Source organism: Charadrius vociferus, unplaced genomic scaffold, assembly GCF_000708025.1.
Source record: "Charadrius vociferus isolate BGI_N301 unplaced genomic scaffold, ASM70802v2 scaffold214, whole genome shotgun sequence".
Lineage (NCBI taxonomy): Eukaryota > Metazoa > Chordata > Aves > Charadriiformes > Charadriidae > Charadrius > Charadrius vociferus.
The window spans coordinates 3,904,903-3,926,928 of record NW_009647955.1 but is presented as its reverse complement, the minus strand read 5'-3'; the positions used below and the strand labels follow the sequence as shown (position 1 = coordinate 3,926,928).

General features: G+C 48.4%; 3 protein-coding genes across 3 annotated transcripts in view; all 3 read left to right on the top strand.

The window, feature by feature from the left end:
- Positions 1-1,133, top strand: part of ATP13A3 (ATPase type 13A3) — a 37,076-nt gene extending 35,943 nt beyond the window's left edge. Inside the window, exon 32 of the mRNA XM_009883373.1 lies at positions 936-1,133. Coding sequence (XP_009881675.1) covers positions 936-1,133 — 198 coding nt within the window. The remainder of the gene's footprint in view (positions 1-935) is intronic.
- A 4,911-nt stretch (positions 1,134-6,044) lies between these two features.
- On the top strand, positions 6,045-11,199 carry GP5 (glycoprotein V (platelet)). Its single transcript, XM_009883372.1, has 2 exons — positions 6,045-6,054; positions 9,248-11,199. Exon 2 carries the CDS (start codon positions 9,274-9,276, stop codon positions 11,197-11,199), a length of 1,926 nt encoding a protein of 641 aa, XP_009881674.1. The 5' UTR covers positions 6,045-6,054; positions 9,248-9,273.
- Positions 11,200-21,560: 10,361 nt separating this feature from the next.
- LRRC15 (leucine rich repeat containing 15) overlaps positions 21,561-22,026 on the top strand; it is a 2,546-nt gene continuing 2,080 nt past the window's right edge. Inside the window, exon 1 of the mRNA XM_009883429.1 lies at positions 21,561-21,645. Within this exon, the coding sequence (XP_009881731.1) occupies positions 21,561-21,645 (85 nt within the window). The remainder of the gene's footprint in view (positions 21,646-22,026) is intronic.

The following is a 22,026-nucleotide window of genomic DNA, read 5'->3' as shown; positions in this document are numbered from 1 at the left end:
AAATCTCTGAATCCCATAAAAAAACCTAGCTTTATCTTAAGTCTGTTGGCTTATTACTTTTAGCTGGTTGTACATACGTTCTTGTTAAAATTACAATGGTTTATTTCTCAGTACTAAATTTTATTAAATGTATTCACTTCAGAATTACATTTGTCCTGTTGAGGCTGTTCAAAAAAACATGGCTTTGTGTTCACTGAATAGTGGTACTTGTCCTTAAGGCTCACGTTTGGTTCAGTTCATCAGCTGATAGAAATTCAGAGCTTAAAGAGAACCATAGAATTTATCTCTATTAAAATATCAGCCCTGCACACTACAGGTGCTCTGAGTGAGGCATGAGAGGGAACCAGCCTTGAGAATGAGGATTCTCTTCTCCAGCTAGTCAAGTTACATGCATTTAGGACAGGGAGAGGGAAACTAGGAAGGAAGGCTTAAGTTCAATGCTTTGTGTCTGTTTTAATAACTATTAATACCTGTAGGACTTCAGTTTCACAGTATCAGCAAGTTAAATACTGCCACTTGTGGCTGGCTGGTGGCCTTTAGTCAAACAAGTCATTGCTTAAAAAGTGTTTTGACACTCTGGGAATTTGACTGCTTTTTCTAGACCAGGCTTTTATTCTTCAATAGTAACATCATTTAATGGTGCCCGTTATACCTGTGTTTATCAAAACTAATATAAAATATGCATAAAAGCTGTTGGTGATCTTAGATGTTAAGATAATGAAGAATACTTGTTTTTTTAAATGTCATTGCTGCTGTACTATAGAAGAGGTGACACAACTGAAGAGTTTCTGTACTACACTCTCTAGGTCCAATGTGACAATGACATAGCAAATTAGGAAATAAAATAGTAGTTTTTCTTCTAGCAATTTACTGTCTTTAGTTGTATTAATTTTTTGTTATTGTAATTGAATATTCAAATCTGTTCACTTCTGCAGGAGGCTGTGGATCGCTGTGGAGTCTGTTTCCTTTCTTCCCTGTTTGGTTGTAGAGAGAAGACACCAAAAGCCAAGTATATGCATCTAGCTCAGGAACTGCTGGTTGATCCGGAATGGCCACCAAAACCCAGAACAACAACAGAAGCTAAAGTACCATCCCAAGGAAATGGTTCATATCAAATCATCACTGTAACGTAACAGCGGATCTTGGTGGCATGTGTCTTTAGTAGTATTCAGAAGAATGTAATTTTAAGGCTTTATTTGAAACTGCAGTATACTAAACGTCAAATTCTAATGCAGTTATTTCCAACTGTTTTGTCTCTCTGAATACAAATTTCAGAACCAGACTTCTTATGGCTATACATTTTAAAAATGTAGGTTACCTTAGGCAGAACAAACATGATTGTGTTTCCTTCCACCTTCTTTCAGTTTTCATTATTCCTAAATGAGATGTATTTGAAGGTTTACACTGCAGGGCAGTTAAAACAGATTCACTTTATTTGCCTGGAGTATCTCAATCGTTGTTCTAACCTGCTTACCTGGGCACGTGTTGGTGTAAGCCCTATGATGTGATGGTTTCATGGTAGTACTAGAGGCACATAGTAACCTTGTCATGCCTTTTTTTCTTTTTGTATTCACTGTTGAAAAGCTTTGTGCCTCAGAACGGTTCTAAAGTTTTGGTGTGTGTGTACCTCTAAGATTGTCCCTACTAGTAAAGAGTGTTTCCAGGGGTAAATTTTGGATTTTAAGTTTTAATTCTTTGCCACAGCAGGAATTGGGAATGCAAGAAAAGCAGTAGGCTCTGTCCTTAAGAAGAAAGCACATTGCTTTCAAGTGGGTTCTTAGCTTCCTTTCTAGCTAACCCCAAGGAAGGGCTTAAGTGGCCTCCAGCGGAGGGGAGGCATTTGGCTGCACTCTGAAGTTTTTGGAGAAGGAAGGCTGGAGAATCTTAACGCTTTCTTCATCTCATGTTTTACTACATTTAGCTATGCGTTTCTCCACAGACCTCACTTTTTCTAGCAGAAGGATTGGATTATCTCTTTGTGGACCGTGTTTTCTTTGTAACTCTTAAGATAATTTTCCTATACACCTTGAAGTAGTAAGGCCAGAGTTACTGCTGCAAGGGAAATGGGGGTAGGAGGGAGGAATATTTTCACATGCCCGCGCTTGGGATTTGTGCATGTTAAGAACATACGCATTTCAGAGTCTGCCAGTGTCTTAAGCACTATATGTAGCTGTATGAAACAAAATTAAGAGAAAATAGATGAGCTAAAATCTGTCTTGCTGCAGAACTATAAGGCTTACGTGGATTTTATTTATTAAAAACCAACCAAATGAAAAGCTTGCATCAACGTTGCTTGGGGTAGCGATACATCATTTTGCCATTAGGCGGTGTCAAAACACAAGACCAGTAGAAGACTAGAGCTGCAACGATGTAGAGGCAGGCATTGTCTTCGTGTGCAAAGCTTAAAACTTTTTTATTTTTTAAAACCACAAATTACTTATCTCCAAACCATCTTCAACTTGCTGAACTGTCAGGAATGTCTTCTTTAGTGTCTTTGGGAAGATGATAAAAGTAGCAGCTCAGCTCAGTCTGTTTTGACCAGGTGCAACTGACTCGTTCGGACCCCTCCAAGCTTCAGGAGGGGATCTGGAGAAGTCCCGATTCTTAGAGATCCTTTAGAGAAGGGTGTCGGGTCCTTTAGAGTAGTTGTGGAAGCAGCAGAAGGAGGGCCCCAAACTCCCTGGCCAGCGGGGATTAGTGGGAATTATGTGTATTCTGATGACGGAATTTGAAGGGTTTTTCTAAATTCCTGTGGAGACGATTCTATTCCAGCATTGTTTTAATAAGGGGAGTTTTTCAGGTTGGGCCCAATTCCCTTGTGCTGCTCTGTAAGCAGCGTCCCCTGCTGCTCGTGTTACGGTTTCTGCGGTGTTGAACATACTGTGCCAATGGGGAATTTAAAAGTGGAGCTAAATGGCTTGGAAGACTTTTTCCTGGAACTCGGGGTTTTAAGTTATTAGTACTTGCTCCTCATAAATAGTATGCATATGGTGTACTATCTCCTGTCCAGCTGTCAACTCTTTTCCTGACTTTTTGTTTGTTTGTTTGTTTTTGAGGGGTGGAGCACAGGAGGAAGGGGGGAAGTGGTTTTCTTGGCATTCATTCAACAGAGCAATGTAAAAGTCCTATTATCCTGGCTTCTTAAGGACATAAACATCGAACAACATCGGTAGCTTTTTAAGGGGTCTGCAATTGTGGACTTGGATAACTTTATTAATCATGAACTTGAGTCAGTGGGCTAACTTCTGTCAATGTTGATTTTACAAAAATCTTTGTAGCATGGAATAATTGATGAAGAATAATTCTTAGCTGCGTAAGTAGTATTCAAATTTAAAGAAAAATAATATTTTAGTTGAAAAATGTTGTGAAGCTATGCATCTTAGACCTGGGAGCTGTGACTTACCCTGAAATGCATAAGCTTTTGCTTTCCATTTCATTTACCATTTTAGTTTGGCTGTTCCATCAGAAGTTAAAGAAAATACTTGTGTCTTTCCCTTCTATATGCTTTTGCTTAAGACTTTCTCTAAGCTGATAATTTCGTGCGGCTTCTTTGGTTTCTGAAGCTAGTCTTTCAGTCTTATTCTAGTTTATTAGGCTTATCTAGAAAGCAAGGGGGAAACAGCTTACAAGGTGGGCTTGTCTTCGGAGAGCATTTTAGGGAACTCTTACTAAAACCGAAATTGCCAAGGGTCTCCACTTGATTGAGTAACTAATGGGTCATGAGTCTATTAAACTTGAATATTTTGCAAATGGGGTGCTTATTTCTTCAAGGTATGTGTTCAGAGTCAGTAAATGTTCTTGAGGCTGCATGCTTCAGCTCTGACCTATTTGCTTCTGACGCTTAGTCAAGCATAATAAATCTGCCTTTCTGAGAATCCTTCTTGTTGTTGCAAGTTCAGCCACAAAATAAGCTTTTGCATCTTCTGCAATTATTGGGATTTATGCCTTCCTGCCCAAGAGCTGAGTTTGGCCACCTATAATTTTTCTCATTTTGAGCAGTTTAGTTTTTCTGGTTTTCAGAAATGCAGCATACTAGATCTGCGCTAGCGTATTCAGTTTCTGCTTTGAAGTAAGATGACATTCAGTTTGTAGTGAAAAGAAGATCTTCTGTTGTTTATCTTGGAAGTCTAAATTCAAGTGAACAGACCAATTTAGTGATCTCCACTAGATACTTGGTAGACATTTTCTTCCTGCTGTATATTTTGGCCTTATGTTGAGGAGTTTGATTTATTATTAAATTATTTGTGTATGCAGACTTTAATCTGTATGTATTTTACTTTGATATATTAGGATTTGTAAATATTACTGATTTTTAAATATTATTTATGCACATACTTAAAGGACTGGTCTACCCAGAAAAGCAATTGCTAAATAATAAATATTACTTTTTAGAAATAAATTGCAAGATCATTAAATTGTATATCCCTCAGGGTTATTTTTAAAGTGTTTTTTTTTCTCTTCCCTTCAAATTTAATTAGCAGTAGCTCTAGTTTCATGTACTATAGAACAAAATCTACTGTAAAGAAAATGCTGCAAATAATGCTTGAGTAGAAGCGGCTAAACCACCCACAGAACTGACTGTCATATTCATCATACCTTTAAATTGGAAACTCTTACTGTTGCACTTTTAAAAAGTTGTTGGATTTAAAATTCTATTTATTTTTTTCTTTATTCATGAAGGTCGTGCTGAACAGTCATCCCAGATTGGGTAAATAATCCTGTACTGTGTATGTGTATACAGTATAATACTAAGCAGATGTGGAATCCTTTTTATGCTGCAAATTTTTAATGTTTATGTTGGTCATCACAAAACGAGAGAGCTAAAGTTCTGTAGGATTTCTCCCATGAAATTCTGAATTGTAAACCTAGGTTTTTGTATGTCTAAGGGAAAGCTGTGGGTTTTTGACAATTTTTAGAGTCTTGAATATGTTGATTTTATACAGTAAAGCTTCAGGTTTTTAAAGCTATTTTCAACAAACTGCAGCTTGTTTGATAACTATGTGAACCAGAAACTACTCAGTTTGTCATGAATTCCTCAAGCCTAACACGGATTAAAAGGTTCTTCATTACAGCGCTCTCTAGAAGCTCAGCTTCCTTTTTATTTTTAAATCTGAAATGATGCTACATATTTGTATTTAAAATATGTATTGCTGCTCTAGAATGGTACCCTGTTGTCAAGAGGCATACATAAATAACTGTACAATAGAATTGTAAATAGACTTGTAAATCTTTTTTGTGACTGAAGCTCTTTGAAAATAAAATTAAAATGAACAGATATTTTAACTCTTTTCATTAGTTTCATGAAATTGTTTTTAATTATTCTTTATACAGCTAGATCCAAAGCTTGTTGAAGAATTCACTGACTCCCACAGATGTTACGGGTATCTTGTTCAGTGCCTCTGTGTTTTTGAAGATGGGGGTGGAGAGGTGTGCATGCCATGTGTTAACAGCGCACATGAGCGCTGCTACTCTGCAGCTATTCTGCTATATTGACTGTACTTTTACCTGATGGCTTATGAGAGCCGTTTTAAAGCCAGACCTCGTATGTGTGGTAGCAACTTGTTTCCACCTTCGGTTGTCCAGATGTTCCTTCTGTTCTTTGACACGTGAGAGGTATTATCTTGGAAGGACTCTTGGGCAAATGTTCCTGGTTGTGAGCTGGTACTGTTGTCGCACTCATCTTCAGAAAAATCACACAGAAATAACATCATCTCCATCCTGCGGCTCACCTTCTGTTTAAACAGGCATTGACAGAACACATTATTTTAAACTTGAAGATAAGATGTTTGAAATACCTCGTTACTTCATTACAAAAAAAAACCCCCAACTTTTAATTTCAAGCTAATATTTTGAAAACTTAAACCTTTTCTGTCTTCAGAATCTTTCAGACTTTAGGTTTTGTTGGTCTGTAACTACAGAAGACCTAAAGGAAAAACAAGCCAAATGGTTCAACCCTGCCTTGCTTAGCCAAAGGGTTAAGTGGATTCATTCCTCACTCAAATTGCTTTGACTCCAATCCTGCAAGAAGGTAAAAGTCAGAGCAGCCTTGTGAAGGTACATCTCAGTCACTTGGTTGTTTGAAGTAGATGTGTCCACTCCTTCAAAACCTAATGCACCTGTGTAGCAGACTGCGGTGAAGCTGTCTAAAAAAATTTGAAATGTCTTTCTGATCATAATTCATGTTGAAATACAGATTTCTGACTTTAACCAGATTTGCATGGGGTTGGTTGAAGCACATACTCTAATACCGCTGTCAAAGCAGCTACAAGTGGGTTTTGTGCTGTTGCATGTATGATTTCAAACTTTCCTGTCTTGTGAGTGGTCTCAAGTTCTGCTTTTGGAGTTGCATACAACCTATGGAAGCTGGTTGCTTACACGACTACATGTAGACAAAATCTGCTCTGATGCTTAAAATACTCTTTGGCCTTTCACAGTAGTTACACAAATATGGGTGAAAGTGTTATCTAGAGGATACGTTTTGCTGTTTTACTTCCCATTTAAAGTGCAGAATCATGGTGAAAGCCTGATTGCCTGCTATGCTCCTACTAAGTTCCTCTAAAAAGCAGATAAGTTTCTAAGGTACAGTTCAAAATTCCTTTTTCATGGTCAAATGAGTTTAGAAACTTGCCAGAAAGTAAAAAAAGTTAAGCACCATAATAGATGATATGTGTACTCAGTATTCTAGGAAACTAAGTTCAAAACTGATTTGTGACTTTTAATATACTAACAGTGTTAATTGTTTCTGGCATCCTTTCATAATCTGAGAACATTACAGGGGTGGTAGAAAGAGAAAGAGGCTGTAGACCAGAACATGGTAAATGCCCAGCCAGGCTGGTGTCCTTTTTGGAGTGCCAGGTGTCTCATGTGAGCGTTTGAGAAAATCTTAATACATGGCAATGTGTAAGTATGACGCTTATGTGGACCTTCTGTATTCTCTACTATTAAAATGTTCAATTGTAGAAGTTTAAATTATTTTTTCAAAAAATACCATTAGCAGCTGTAGATGTTTGAGATCCATAGGATTATCCAGTTGCTGTTCCAGTCATAAGTTTGTGGCCTTAATTTCTTGCAGAGAATTTCTACCATTCCATTGTTTGTTTCCGAGCAGTTCTGAGTGTCTAACCTTGTCTCGTTTAATACTCTCTTACCTTTGGTTATGAGACCAGGAAAACGGACACCCCCAGTCTACAGCCTAGTGTTGGTCTCTTTCTTATTTTACAGACTGCACTCATGTCCTCGGAGGGACCTGTCTTGTAGCATGTTTGCTGGTTTTTGGTTGGTTTTTTTTTCCCCCCACATCTGTTTTTCTAGACCCTTATTTCTCTCGCTTCACTGGATCTGGTAGTTCTACTGTGGTCTCAGGTTGAGCTGGTGCAGGTTGAGATGCCAGTCAGGGCTTGAAACAGAAATGTGTGGTGCATTTCTGCCCTGCGCGGAGGGTCGCGCTCAGGCACCCCCCAGAAGCGGTTCCCCGGCTGCCCGCTCTGCCGGCTGCGGGCTGAGGTACTCACCCTGCCTGCATGGGGATGTGCTCCTCATCCGTATGTTGAGGTGGGGAGAGGTGGGATCAGGGAGAGGCTGCCTTCCAAGATTACTGAGGTGAAGGCATGGCTGGCTTATGCGAGATGGTTGGGTTTGGGGTGGAGGTGGGGATTACTGCAAGGATGAGAGTCTCTGAAAGATTCTTGTTTGACATGGAAAAGTCCTTTGGAAGGGTGAAAACACACAGCCTTTTTCAAATAATTTTCTACAACTCTTTGAACTGTAAGCCCAGTGAGAGCTTACTTTGCGGCACTGCGTTGCTGGTAGTTAGTACCACCAGAAGCCATGTCCTTCCCTTCCCAAGGAAGGGATGCAGATTGTGCCAGTCTTCAGTACTCTGAACCTAACCAAGATTTTTGTGGGGTGTTTTTTTTTGTTTGGTGTGTTGGGTTTTTTGTGTTTTGTTTTGGTTTGGTTTTTTTTAAGAACTCCCTTTTGCTTTTTTTTGACACAGCAGCTGTTTTTGATCCATGGTGGTATGTTCTTGTCAGCAGTTCAGGCATGTGAGAAGCTCTGTTATCCCACCTGTCGTCTTTTTAAATGATGGGGTTTGTACCCATGTCTGTTTGTGGGGTTGGTATGGGAGAGCTTCATCCTTCCCCCTGGAAAAGGGTATGTTGGGATGGAGCCCTCCTCTCCCCAGTGCTCTCGGTGCTGAAGGCCGACACGGTGTCGGCTATTCCAGTTACGTCTGCAGAACTTGTCCAGTTAATTCAGCAGCTGCTGCCGCTGCTTCAGCCAGGTGCTCGGCTTCCCGGTTTCTGGTACACTTGGACTTGTTGATTTCACTAAGGAAGTGTTTCCAAACTGTGGATTTCTGTTTGACTTGCTGTTTCAAATATTATCATTACAGCTACAACCCTTGCCTTCCTGTTCCTTTTTCTGTTTGGAAATCTATACAGCTTTCCAGCTTCGTGGTATGTTTCATGCAGATCTAAGTTTATTGGTACAGCTTCCCAGCAAACCTCAGGGCATTTCTTTCCTCTCGTTTCATCGTATTTGCAATACCACTGTTAACTTTGTATTGTGTTCAGCTGTTGAAATGAGACTCGTTGGTTATCAGAGGCTCACTACTGTCCTGTGCTACATGAGCTCCTGTGTTATTTCGGGCTACATCAAAAATAGCCGGTTGCTTCTTGTGTGTTCTTGGGCTGTTCCAAGAAGCGATTGCTTGCAAATGCTGAGAGATGATATAACAGAACTGTGTGCTGTTTTGCTTTTGGCCACTTAAAATACAGGACACCCTTTTTACCTCCATTATCTATTTTTGCGGGCTAAACTTTATTTTTAAACCTTGGGTAACCTACAATAAAAAATACTGTGGGTGCAGAACCTTTTGATATTATTTTTTTTTTTAAAGAGTTTGTATGTGTAACTTTAGGATAATGCTGTTCTGTTCAAATAAATACATGCCTTATGAATACTTAGTTTCATGATTTTCATATGCTTTTATTATACTTGACTAGTACAAATATAAACAAGGAATACTTGATTTACAAAATAGCTTTATCTGTACTTCTCAGTGTAAGCTGAGCACCTTAGAAATATTTGCACTCAACAGTAATAGAGATTTTGGAGTTTGCTTTCAAGCCAAGAGAAATTTTGTACACATTTGCAGGTTTTATGGTATATTTACACAACTTTGGCTGCTAAGTTATTATCTACTTGCGATCGAATCCTGACTCTCTCTTATCTCTTGTAACAGCTGATGTTTCCCACACTTCAACAAGGATGTTGATGTTTCGTTTGTCAGTGATGATCAAGCTTTTCTTCCAGTTGGATGCATCTATTTGTCCCCAAAAATGCAACTGCTCTTCAAAAAATGCAATTCGTTGCTCTGGTCCCCACATAAAAGACCTGGAATCACTAAATCTGCCTTGTAACATGACAGAAATTCACGTAATGGACACCAATGTAACATACTTGCAAGATGTTTTTTCTGGGATGGTAGAACTGCAGCATCTTATCTTGTCTTCAAACAACATCTCTCTGATCGCACCAACGGCTTTTAAAGGCTTGAGAAGGCTAAAAGTCCTCAAACTGCTAGATAATAAGCTGGTCGAACTTCCTCCAGAAGTGTTTGATGACATGGTACAGCTTCAGCAGTTGATCATTGAAAATAACAGGTTGAAATCCATTGAAGAAAATCTGTTTGACAAACTAGCTAGTTTGGAGGAGCTTTTCTTGAACAAAAACCAACTAACAGCACTTCCTAGCGGCGTGCTGAAGAAGCTTGCCAAGCTCAAAGTACTGAACTTGTCAAGAAATTGTTTGGCAGCACTTCCCAGAAATATTTTTAGTGCGTTAACCAGGCTTGAGAAGCTGATGTTGTATTTTAACAGGCTGTCTTTGATAGAGTCTGGTATGTTTGATAGCCTGAAGGAGCTGCTGGAACTCTTCCTGCATTCCAATAACATCCAGTCCATCGCCCCTGATGCATTTCATTGTCTTCGGAAGCTGAGAAGCCTAACGCTCTCCAGAAACAAACTTGAGGTTTTGCCTCCTGGACTCTTTCTGCATTTGCACAACCTGTCTAAATTGACCTTGTACAGGAACCCACTGAAGTCTCTTCCAGAAGTATTGTTTGGAGAAATGAGGCATCTTGGTAGCCTGTGGCTGTATCACACAAAGCTCTCAACAATACCAGATTTTGTGTTCAGTAACTTGACAAATTTGGAGCTTCTTGTGCTAAGTTTTAATCCAGAGCTTAGTGTTCTTCCTAAGAATGTATTCAGTGGTCTGAATGAACTGCAGGGCCTTTCTCTGCATACAAATAATATTTCCAATCTGCCAGAGGGCATCTTCCGGAGCCTTCAGAAACTGCAGAACATTTCGCTTTTTGATACGAGGCTTGAGGTTCTTCCTAGAACCCTCTTTCATAATCTCAAGCACCTTCAGAAAGTTTACCTCAACAGTACTAAGCTGCACTCTCTTCCTGGAGATTTCTTTACTGCTTTACCTGACCTGCAAGAAGTCTTCCTTGATGACAACCCTTGGAAATGCGATTGCCAAATTCTTGGCTTCCAGGAGTGGCTCCAGAAGAGCATGGAGATAGTTAAAAACGTGCCGTCTCTAATGTGTGACAGCCCAATGGCACTACAGAATATTTCTCTCGTGGCTCTAACAGATGATCACCTGAAGTGCCTGCCACCCACAGCTGTTACATACCAGATGTTCAGCTCAACCTATTCCCAGACTTCGACTTCTCTTGCGACGGAGCGCTTAACATCATCTTGGGAGACAACTGTAGCAGCAGTGTCTGACATGGATTCCAGCACACCCACATCGGTTCCTCTTGCGACTCCAGATTTTACCTATTCGCATGTTGCAGATGTTGGACAGCCCAGGTTTCCTTTCTCAGATGTTCCAACCCAAACTTCTCCCAGTGTCACAGTAGAAACCAACAGCGTCAGAGGAACAGATTTAACTACTCGTGCCCGGTGGGATGAGCTGCCAGCCCGCAGCAGTGCTGAGCCCTATTTTAATACCAGAGTTGCTTATTGTCAGCTATTCTTGTGCCTTCACAGTTTGATTTTAGCCCTCCAGACTGTAACCATTGTACTGGGTCTGTATGTGATGGGTAAAACCAGGCAACTCTTGCACTCCAGAAATACTTCTGCTCAGCCTATAGTTCTGATAAATTTTTTAAGAAGGTAGAGAAGACCAGCCAAAGAGAGGATTAGAAGCACTGTTTTGGATGCATTTTGAGCATTGGGGCAGTTGATGCTTGATTCAGATATGGATTACAAATCTTTATAGTAAGAACCATAAAGACCTTGTCTTTACAGCGTAATGAAAATGTGATTTTATGTACCTTATGGTGTTTGCCAAAAGTGGTTCTAATGACTGCTTATTGCTACAGCACTTGGTGCACGGACCCAGAGGGAGAGCTGAAAGGCAATCTGTGGTCACCTCTACGCATGTGCTACCAGTTCCCCGCTTTGGACCTCAGCCCCGTCCCCGCCAGACACCATCGCCTGCCATCGTGCTCTCTCTGCTCTGGTGGAATTGGCGTCAATGTAGGGAAGTCTACATAGGAACGCTGCTTCAACCCTGCTTTAAAGGGTGCCCGTAGTACTCTAAATGGTATTTTTTGGAGGAGAGCCTGGAAAAGACCTTTTAAAATGGGTGGAGAGGGGCAGGATAATATGGTATAAGTGCCTTAGTTTTTGCTTTCTATCCTCAGCCCCTTTCAAGGACATGGCAGGAGGAAGGAGAACCATTTAAAGCTAACAGTGCTTTCCTTTAGCTTAACCAGAGCAAGATAAGTAAGATACGGGCCCAGGAAGTGTAGTCTTGTTGTAATTTGTTCTTTGTTTGGGTTTGGTTTTTTTTTGGAAACTTTGTAACATTACTACAACTCTGAATTGTGAGTAAACACTTTCATCCTTAAACTTTGACCAGTGGTCTGAAAAGCAAGGTGTTGCTCACTGCGTGCTGCAGTGAGTCTTGAAACTGGAGCAGCAGGCAGACGCCCAGGACTGAAGCTTAGCTCCAGAGGAGCATCGCTGGTTTGAGAAGCGGGGCTGGGAGAGAAGGGGGTGGTCTCTCCTGGGCTTGGAGCAAAACATAGGCGTGCAGCAAAGTGGGAGGGAGCCTGCCTGAACTGAGGGCCCTGACGTGCTGCCACCTTTTTTGAAGTTGGCTGGGGAACATATGTGTCTCTCTCAAATTTCAGTGTGCAGTAGTGTATTTGGTTGTGTTCAGTCTCGGTACTTTTTACCTCTTCTTACTCCCTGACATCCTGCCCTTCCACGTGTTGATAGGCGCTTGCAACTCCTAGGCAATGGCGTGGGTTTTGTTCTTAATACTGAAATGTTTTTGAATATTTTGAATTCTATGAATGTTTTAGTTTGTAAGTAGACTGGTAGCTGTCAGACTGCATGTGCTCCTTTGGTAGCTCTTGGATTCAGCTGTTCATTTTTATCTTAATTCTGTGACTTAGCTTGTTCTTGAAAGCCCTGATGTTGTGCTCAGAAGCTAGGGCTGGATTAAGGAGCCCCTGCATGTGGGGGCTGACCGACTTTCTACCTATCAAAGTCTTTCCGGGGTGGCCTTGAAATGGCACCTTACAATGTGAAGAGAGCTTGCATTTTCTGAAGGTTTTTGGCGCGTTCCCTGTCGTGGGCTACTCTAGGCAATGAGAATAAACTACAGACTGCTTTGTTTCAGGGTGCTCTACTGCGGGACTTGAATTCCTCTTCTGGGCTGTGAAAAGAGGCAACGCGCTTCTGTGGTGTTAAATAACCACTGTCTTGCTGGTGAAGCATAACAAAATTTAGCAAACCTGGCTAAATGGTAGTTAGAGCCATCTCTAAAGAAGGAGAAATACGGGTCACTAAACCTGGTGCAAAGCAAACTGGGATTGGATTCATAAACAGAAGCTCCAGAGTATTTATTGCAATATGCTTGTGAGAAGCGCAAAACCAAGATGAAGCTTTCTCGGTGGTGGTTCTGGGTTGTTACATGCTAGTGCTTCAAAGGAAGCAGTTGTTACAAATTTAGGTTCTTGGTTGGATGGCTGTAATGACCACTTAGCGTTGCGCCAGCTCCAGCGCTGTCGTACCGGTGCCACGCAAGCATCTGCTCGCAGCAGGCGGGAGATAAGTATAATCTGGTCTAACAAGGACGTTGTTTTACACGCTGTGCTGGTTATTGTTTGCCTCGGTGAGGCCTGGAAGAAGCGCGCTCACAGCTACCGGCACTTGGATGCAAACTGTCTGATTTCTAAGGAAACGGTTTGGTCACCATATGGGCGTACAGGACCCTAATACCCGACCTCTGGAAGAGCACGGGGTGAACAGCAGCTGCCATCTTTTTGACCCCCTCCTTTGGCTGCCCCAGGCCTGCAGCGGGGCCGGCCGGGTCCCGGCGCTGCTGCCTTGGCTCCCGTTCGGCAGTCGCTGAGCTCTGGCACGTGGGGGCTTTGGCACGCTGCTGCGTACAGGCGAGTGCTCAGGGGAGGATGATTCGTCTTCGCATGCTGTCATCGGGCTTTCCCCGGGCTTGAGCCAGACGGGGAAGTGAAGTCAGCAGACAACAAAAGGCTGGAGCAATACGGGCCTGGGGTGTTTTACTAACTCTTCCTCTGAGGTGTCCTGTTTGGGAGCTGCCTCTGATTCATCACTTGTTGCCCAGCAGAGCTCAGCCCTTCCTGCAAAACTCCCTGGCCTGGGAAATCCAAGTATGTGCTTATTTATAGAATCATAGAATCGCTGAAGTTGGAAGGGATCTTTAAGATCATCAAGTCCAACCATCAACCTACCCTGACAAAACCACCTCTAAACCATGTCCCCAAGTACCACATCTACCCTTTTTTTAAACACCTCCGGGTATGGCGAATCCACCCCCTCCCTGGGCAGCCTATTTCAATGTCTAATAACCCTTTCAGTGAAAAAATGTTTCCTAATATCCAATCTAAACCTCCCCTGACATAACTTGAATCCATTTCCTCTCGTCCTATCACTTTTCACCAGGGAGAAGAGGTCAGCCCCCACCTCTCTACACCCTCCTTTCAGGTAGTTGTAGAGGGTGATAAGGTCTCCCCTCAGCCTCCTGCAGGCTACACAACCCCAGTTCCCTCGGTCGTTCCTCATAAAGCTTGTCCTCCAATATATCCCATCTCTGTTTTGCTCTGTTTCCAGGTCAGTGTGACGGTGGCTACGGCAGGTGGGGAGGCACTGGTGAGAGCTCCTCGGACCCTCTCTTCGGGGAGCATTGCCTTGCTGCTGTCCCACGGCACCCGATGGCTTGCCATGGCTGGTTGTATTGGCAAGGTTTTTCCTGGTCCCTGCAGCCCATGCCTCCGTGATCTACTGCCCAGCCTTCACCACCAGGCTGGGCTTGGGGGGGACAGTGGGCTGGAAAAGCTTGGAGGTGCCTCATCCCTGGTACAGTGGGGTCCCTGCAGCTGGGGAAAGGGTGGATGCAAAGCACATCTGCACTCAGCAGCTGAGGGGATGGGCTCCATGTCCTTGGCTCTTGTACGGGATGCGGAGTCCTGGTTAACAGCGCTCCTTGTTAACCAGACCTCAGATTGCAGGAGCTGCCTCTGGGGCTGTGTCCTCGTTGGGAGTGTTTGGGGTACGTCACCAACGCAGCCTAGCCCAGGGTCTGCTGGAACTCACTCCGTTCCCTCAAACGAATGTTTCCGTGGCAATTGCTCCTGCGCTCTCTGCTTTAGGTAATCCTGGAGCAGTGGGAGCTCTGAGCCCCTGTGCCGGGCCATGGAGCGTGTTTCCAGCCTGATGTCACTGCAGGTGCCGTTCCCCTTTGCTCCTCAGGACTTGCATGCACAGAGTCCCTGAAGAGTGTGGTGGTGAGGAGGGAGTTGACTGCTGCCGTAAGTGCCGGCAGCTCTCTGCCCGTTTCCCGGCTGCTGCAAGACCCTTCCAAGCCTCCAGCCCCTGTGTCCAGCGCTTGTGTCACTGTCTGTGCCCTTTCCATCTCACCTCTGCCACCTGTGGCCAGTAGCTGCTGGAGGTCCCTTGTCACTGCTTGCAGAGGGGAGTGAGCTCAGGTAGGTGCCTACTGAAAGCAGCTCAGGCCTCCAGTACAGAGCAGCAAGATCAGAGTCTGCACCTCAGATCTTCCCTCTCCTGGTGGCAAAGAGAAGCTGGGTGATGGCAGATGTGCTCAGAGAAGACAACCTGCAGTGCTCCATGGTTCAGAAGCGTGTGGGGACCGCTGGCTGTGAGGCAGGAGCTCTGGGATCCTCTGCCTGATGTTATGGAGCATTGGCTGTGTCTCCTCCAGGCTTCCGACCAGCACATCTCGCCTGGGGAAGCTGATTCAGCAGCCGTGGTATCAGTGCGGCGTTTCCTAGGGATAACAGAATAGCTGGGAGGAGATGCAGCCAAAGACACGTACCCATGGGACAAGGCTGGGGTTGCGAGGGTTTACAGGCTCTCAAAGCCATCAGGAGGCCTGAAGCTCCTGCTTTGCTCCTGCTCTGTCCAGAGATGAGCAAGCCACGGGGGTGTTACACTTCCCTTTTCCTAGTTGGAGTCTGGGTTCACATCCCCTTCCCCCCTGGGTGTTTGTGGGCGCATAAGCCCTGGCAGAGCCTCTTGCCTGGGCCATGGTGGGTAAGTGCTGCTCCAGCAGCGCCCAGAGACATCCCACCGCCAGGCTCAGCTCGTCTTGTGCAATCGCTGCTGTGGTACTGTTTCTGTGTGACATGCCAGGCTTCCAGCTGTGCCTTTGTGTCTCTCTAGATGAAAAAAAACCCAGGGCAGGGAGCCAGCGGTGTCTGGCAGCGGCTCTGCAGCCTGCTGTGCACTCCTCTGCCTCCTTCCCCTGGGCGCTGGGCAGAGATGAGGCCCCTTCCCCATTGGGGTGTCAGGAAGGGGTCCCTGGGGCACTCCCTGGTGCCAGGGGTGGCTTCATGGAGATGGAGAACGGGGCAAAGCCGGTCCAGCCAAACGCCTCATGGTGCATGAGCAGGGACAGCCCCTCACCATCGCCTCCTGCTCCAGCCGGTCCTTCCCCCCTCCTGCAGCGCCCATCGGACAAGCTCTTTCCGCTTCGGATTAACTCTCCAGGCGGACTTGGCCGCAAGCTCCACATTCCTTCCAGCCTAGCGCTGCCCTGAGTCCGCGCCAAGCCCTGCGTGTTCCTGCTATCGCTCGGGGCTTGGGCCAGGTCTGAACTTGGAGGAGACGGTTCTGCTGGCCAGGCAAGCCCCGCTGGTGCTTGAGATCCTAAATGCTGTTTTCCTTGAGCTCTAGGAGGGTTGCGGTGGGTCTCATGCTGGTGCTTGGATGGAGGTTAGCCTGACGGCCATCCCTGCTGCCCATCCTGGAGGTACCAGGGCTACTGTTCCTTCCCAAAGCTGCCACCTTGCACATGTGCTTCCCCAGGGAAGGCAGGACATGTCCCCATCCCTTGCCCCAGATGCAGATGGGGTATCCTGTAGCCATGAGCATGAGGTAGCCATGGCCCTGCACACCTCCGGCAGGGAGCTGAAAAAAGCCACTGGGGCTTATGGAGGAGCTGTCAAAGGGTTAGGGGGGTGTGCTGTGGGGAAGGGGATGCTGGTGCCTCTCTGATGGATGGGGGGGGATCCAGCACCGGTCCCCAAGGACTGAGGCACCTTCCTTCACCCCTCAGCCAGGGCTTGAGCCTACGTGTCCTGCTGCACGGCTCAGGCCCAGAGGCATCCTTGTCCCCCTCCCAAGCTGGAGCACCAAGGGGACCCCTTCCCCTAATCCAACCCTCCTCCTCCACTTCAGCAGAGCAGAGTTTGGCCCGATGCCCCGGGCCAGCTGGTCTCTGCGAGCACTGGGGGCTGCCGTGGAGGTTTCTGATGGTGTGGCAGGCGCTTTGCAACCATGCAAAATAACTGTGGTGGTGGGGGTAAAGTCCCTGCCCTGTGCAGTGGGGAGTGATGGGGTCTGGGGACATCCCATCCCTCCCAGGGGAGCCGGAGGTGTGTGGGGAGCCAGGGCTGGGGGGAGCAGGGCTGCTGGGCCCTGCAGCAGCGCGGCGTGGGTGAGCGCGCTCAGCTGTTTGGCAGATGAGCAATGTGTTCTCCCAGCCAAGCCCACAAGCTGCTAATTTTAGCCAATTACGTGAATTTTTCCAAGCAGCCTCGAGTCCCTTGGTGATTCAGAGCCACTGGGTTTTGCCTGGCTGTGGGGATGTGCTGGAGGTGTGCCAGCACAGACGGACCAGGGACTGTCCCGCTGTCCAGGAGAGAGGCTGACCTCCCCCAAAATGGGTGATCCTACTGTTCTGGGGCTCCTGGGATCTCCCCGGCTGGTGGTGTTTCAGGGCTGAGCTCAGCATGGGGGAGCACAAGGGTTTGTGCAAGAGGTCACAGGAGAGATGGGAGCCCTGGAGGGGCTGGGAACCCAGACTGCATTGAATGCAAGTGGCTCGGAGATCGTGGCCAAGGGTTGCCTGCTTCTAGCCCTGCTGGCCTCTGGGAGCCCCAAGCAGTCTTACATCAAAGCGCAAGGGGTAATGTTAGCTGGAACCACTTGCCACAGGACCCCCAGCCCTCCCGTGGGCTCAGCAGTGTGCGGAGAAATGCCCACAGAAGGTGCTGGGGGCTCTCGAGTGAAGGGCATCTCTGCCAGCAGCAGCTGGGCTGCGGGGCAGTGCCATACACTCTTGCTTTTCCTGGCACCGGGGCGTTTGGCCACTGCCTTTGGTGAGGAATCAGAAAACCATGTTTGTGCAGGCAGCAGATGGAGAGGACAGCTTTGGGGGCTCTGGTGGAAGGAGCCACCCCCCCCAGCACAGCCGTGACCACAGGTTTTGCCACCAGCCCCATCTCACGGGGGCACAGGGTTTGGCAGGTGCCCACCCTTGGGCTCCATCATCCCTGTAGAGGTGTAGGGATACGGCAGTGACTCAATACCATCCCGAGCTTGGTCTGGGGGGTTCAGCCTTTCTCTGGCTGGAGGTGGGGAAGGTCCTCAGAGCACTACTGGACCCATGGCTTTCCCATGGCCTGAGGTTTGCCCCGCTCCATCCAGCGCCGTGTGAGCTCTCAGCTGTGCGGAGCAGTCTCCCTCTGCACAAGGCTTATCTCACCCTCGATCACACCCACATGCCGCCTCTGGGAGCTGCCTCTCCCCTCCAGCTGTGTGCAGCTGTCCCTGCTGCTGTCCCAAGCTCTCACACCCTCTGCTCCTCTCCCTTGCGCATTAGCCCGGGGCATCTCCTGTGCGCTCACCTCCGGCAGCGGCTCCCTCTCTGCTGTGGGTGCGGCGCACGGGCTTGTGCTGTTACTCAGCCTTCCTTTATTTTTAGGGCTGTCTTGAAAACAGACTCATCCCTCCCAACCAGGAGCAGGAGCCAGGTCCCTGAGGCTTGGGTAGAGGCAGCTGTTTTTTTGGCAGGGCTGTTATCTGGGCTGCTCTGAAACTTTGGGTGCTCCGCGTGGCCATGGGGACCATAACCTGATCACCCCCTGTCCTGGGGACAGGGTGTTTGAGGGTACCCACCGCTGCACCCCCGTCCCGCCTGGGGCAGCGCTGCTTGGAAGGAGCTGAGTCTGACATTCCTCTGTCGGACTGGGCTTGGGGTGGTGGTTTTTTCGGAAGTGCTGGGGTTTGATTTCTGTGTTGCCTTGCTGAAAAGCTGTGTGCTTCGGAGATGAGTCAGAGCAGGCAGGAGCGCGGCAGCCCTGGTGCTGGCAGAGGGCAGACAGAGCCGCAATAAGGGTGCGATAAGGCCACGAGAGCCCCACTCTCACGCCAGGGCTGCAAGGACCGGCAGCTCCCAAGGCTGCTGCCTGACCTCCAGCTGCATCACTGTCAAGGATGCAGGGAGGTTATTTTGGGAACCGCAGCGCTGGGAAAAATCTGCTATGTCAATAGAGTGTAGCTAAAGCACTTGGTGGTGGTGTTTTCAAAATGCCCCTTCTCCCTGCCCAAATCCCTGGGCTTCTTCTTGCGAACAGGGAAGGACCGTGGCCGGGGGTAGTCCCAGCCTCAGTGCTCGCTCCCTGGCTGGGGAGGGGTCCGTGGTCCATCCAGCATGTCCCATGGCAGCTGGGCCCCCTATGCCGTCTGACATATTGGTGGCAGTTGCCTCCAGCTGGGATCCCATTCCCTACCCTCTTCCCACGATCCCTGTTGCGTTCTTCCGAGTCTGGCTGGAAACTCCCCTCTCCATCCCTGCAGTTTGTTGTTTATCCTGGTCTGATCTCCGCTCTGAATGGGGTCCCCGTCCCCTGCACAGCCCTGCGCCCTCCCACCCGTCTCGGCATGGCACGACACGCTGCTCGTGGGGATGGAGGCAGCCTTCCTCACCCTTCGCTGGCGGCAGCCCCATCCTGTTCCCGTCTGGAGCAGCTCATTAGCGCCAGCTGGGACCTGAGCAGGGGCTGCTGTGGCTGGCGGAAACATGGGTGGGCTGAGACAGGATTAGACGTGGTCAGGGAAATTCCAGCTACCCCGTGGTTTGCACGAGGCTGCTCCGGCTCCGGGAAGCCCAAAGGGGCCACGCGTGCTGGCTCTCCTCAGCTGCTTCCTCCCAGATATCCGTTCCTGGTGGCTTCTGGACCGGGGCTGCCCAGGAGAGGTGGGCAAGGGGAGGGACCCGGGGGACACCTGGGCTGGGCGGTGGGGACCAACGGCACCCCAATGCACCCTTGTGGGCCGGAGGGGGCAGGGGAGGGGTGGCAGCAGGTGCCCTGAACAAGTGGATGGGATGGGCTTTTGCCCCAATTCCCAAACACTCCTGGGCGCTGGGCTCCACCACCCTCATGTTAGGGCTGCCGAGGATGAAGAGCAGCATACAGGCTGCATCGCAGCCCCTGGGACATGGCAGCATGTGCCCTTTTGGGGCTGCAAGGCTGCCTACAATTGGTACTGGGGGGTTTCTCAGTGCTTGCGGGCACGGCAGAGCTGGTGGGAGATGCTCCAGCTTGCCGAGGGCTCTCTGAAGCAGCCTGGCCTCTGGCTGGCACCTGCAGAGCCACTGATCCCTGCTTGGTGCCCGCTCCGTGGCACCTCCAGCACCCTCGGAGCGGGCCCTTGATGTGCCTGGCCAGTTTGCATCTTCTGTCGGGGGACATGAAGGAGAGCTGGGACCCCAGGCAGGGTCAGCGTGCTGGGGGGCTGCCTGTGCTGCCAGCCCTGGGCTGGGGGCATGGCCAGAGGTCCTGATGCTTTCAGGGGCCGTAGCTGGGGAGGGAAATGCTGTGTCTGTGCTGAGGCAATACCATAGAGTCGTCCCAGCATGAATGTGTGACAGCGAAGGATGGGATTGTGCCCAGGGGCTTGGCTTTGCCTTGACTGCCCCCATGGGTTGGGGCGCCCTGCTGTGTCCCACGGGGGACTGGGGGGTCCCTGGGCCGAGCTGCTACCTGGGGGCTGGCTGATGTGAGCAACCTGTGGGCAGGGGCAGCTGCTCATCTTTAAAGAAGAGCACTGGGGTTCAGGAGATGCAAAACCAAAACTCCATCCTTGAGACGCTCGCTCTATTTGCCGAGGAAATAGGAGTTGGAAGCAGCTCTGCTCCAGCGCTTTCCCTAACCCCGACGCTGCCCCTGTGCTGATTCATTGATTTGGACGGGTTATATACTGGGAGGGGAAGCATGAACCACACTCGGCTCTCTTGCCAGCACAGAGCTGTGCTCGCTCGGCGCTCGCGGCTGCAGGACACTTGGGTAAGTCTCCTCTCCACTACTGCCCCCGCAAGTGGCCCTGGGCCCAGGGGACTCCCGGGGCAGCTCCGAGGGGTGGTGGTGTGGCAGCGGGATCTGCACATTCAGCATCTTTTGATTTGATGGAGATGTTTGTCTTGCAAGGGTTCTCCAACTAACTGAGCCCGCTCAGGCATTGTGGGAGCTGAAATAGTTACATAGGCAACGTATCTTAAATAATAACTCATAAAGAAAATCAAGGGGGGTAAAAGTAACGTTTAGGGGGGCTGATGTTAGGAGCAGTGGGATGCTCAGGGGCTGAGCAATAGGGAATATTCAGCCTCTTGGTCTGCAAGTTTTTTATCCCTAGAAGAAAAGAGGAGATAAATTGTTTTCAGCTGCCTTTCCTGAAGGGCGCTCCAACTTGGACACTCTCTGAGCTGCTTTACCAGGGAGTGACATGAGTGGGGCTTTTGATGTGCAGGGTGTTTGGGGAAGTTTATAAATGGCTCGCTATAAACAAAGCTGTTCTTGGATGCAGATTATTTCCATATGTGAAGCATAAACTGTGCTGGCTTGTGGAGGGTTCCTCCCTCCTCGACAGAGAACAAGCGCGTTCCCAGGAGGGAGCCTGGGGCGAAGGGCAGGGGCTGTCCCCCCGCGCCCTGAGGTGCTGTGCCAGCCGGGACGCCGTGCCCGGACCCCTGCGCTGCCGGACTTGCCCGTCTGCTGAGCTGTGCTTGGGGCCAGGGGGAGCTGCAGGTTTTCTCCCTACCTTGTGCCTCTCAAAGCTGTTAGCGGGGGGCTGCTCTGTGCCAGCCTGGCGTGAGGCTGCTGCTTCGATCTACGGAGAGGGAAAAGCTCCTGGGCCAGAGGAGGGAGGAAGGGTGTCCATAGTGCTTGTGCTTGTGGAGTGATGGAGGACTTTACTGTAAAACCCTCACTGCCCTTGGGCTCCAGGACTCCTCTGGACACTACCCCTGGGACCACCCCGCACACGGGTACCCTCACTGGACACCCTGCTCTCATGGCCAAAGGCAGCCTGGGCTGACCTTCTTCTGGGGATGGGGTGCAGACAGGGCCACCGCGGTACCCAGCGTGGGCTGGGGAGCTGGCAGAGGGCCCAGAACCAGAACCCCCAGAACCCAGGCTCCTGCGGGATCGGAGCTAAAGCACACCTGGGCAGCGTGTGCCAGCGCTGCTCTTAGCTCTACGACAGAAGCTGAGAGCCCTTTCCACTCCACAGAGCCAGGAGAGTGCTCAGGGGTGCTGGGGGGAGTGCCTTTCTTCCTGCCCCCACCCAGCATTCCCGGGACCCTCTCTGCTGCGGGTGCCACAGGCTGGCTCTGGTGAAGGTCTCGGCTGTTTGGTGCTGCTGGGAG

Bases quoted from the DNA above. Each gene is read 5' to 3' on its own strand.
- GP5 (XM_009883372.1), top strand. From the start codon at position 9,274: ATGTTGATGTTTCGTTTGTCAGTGATGATCAAGCTTTTCTTCCAGTTG.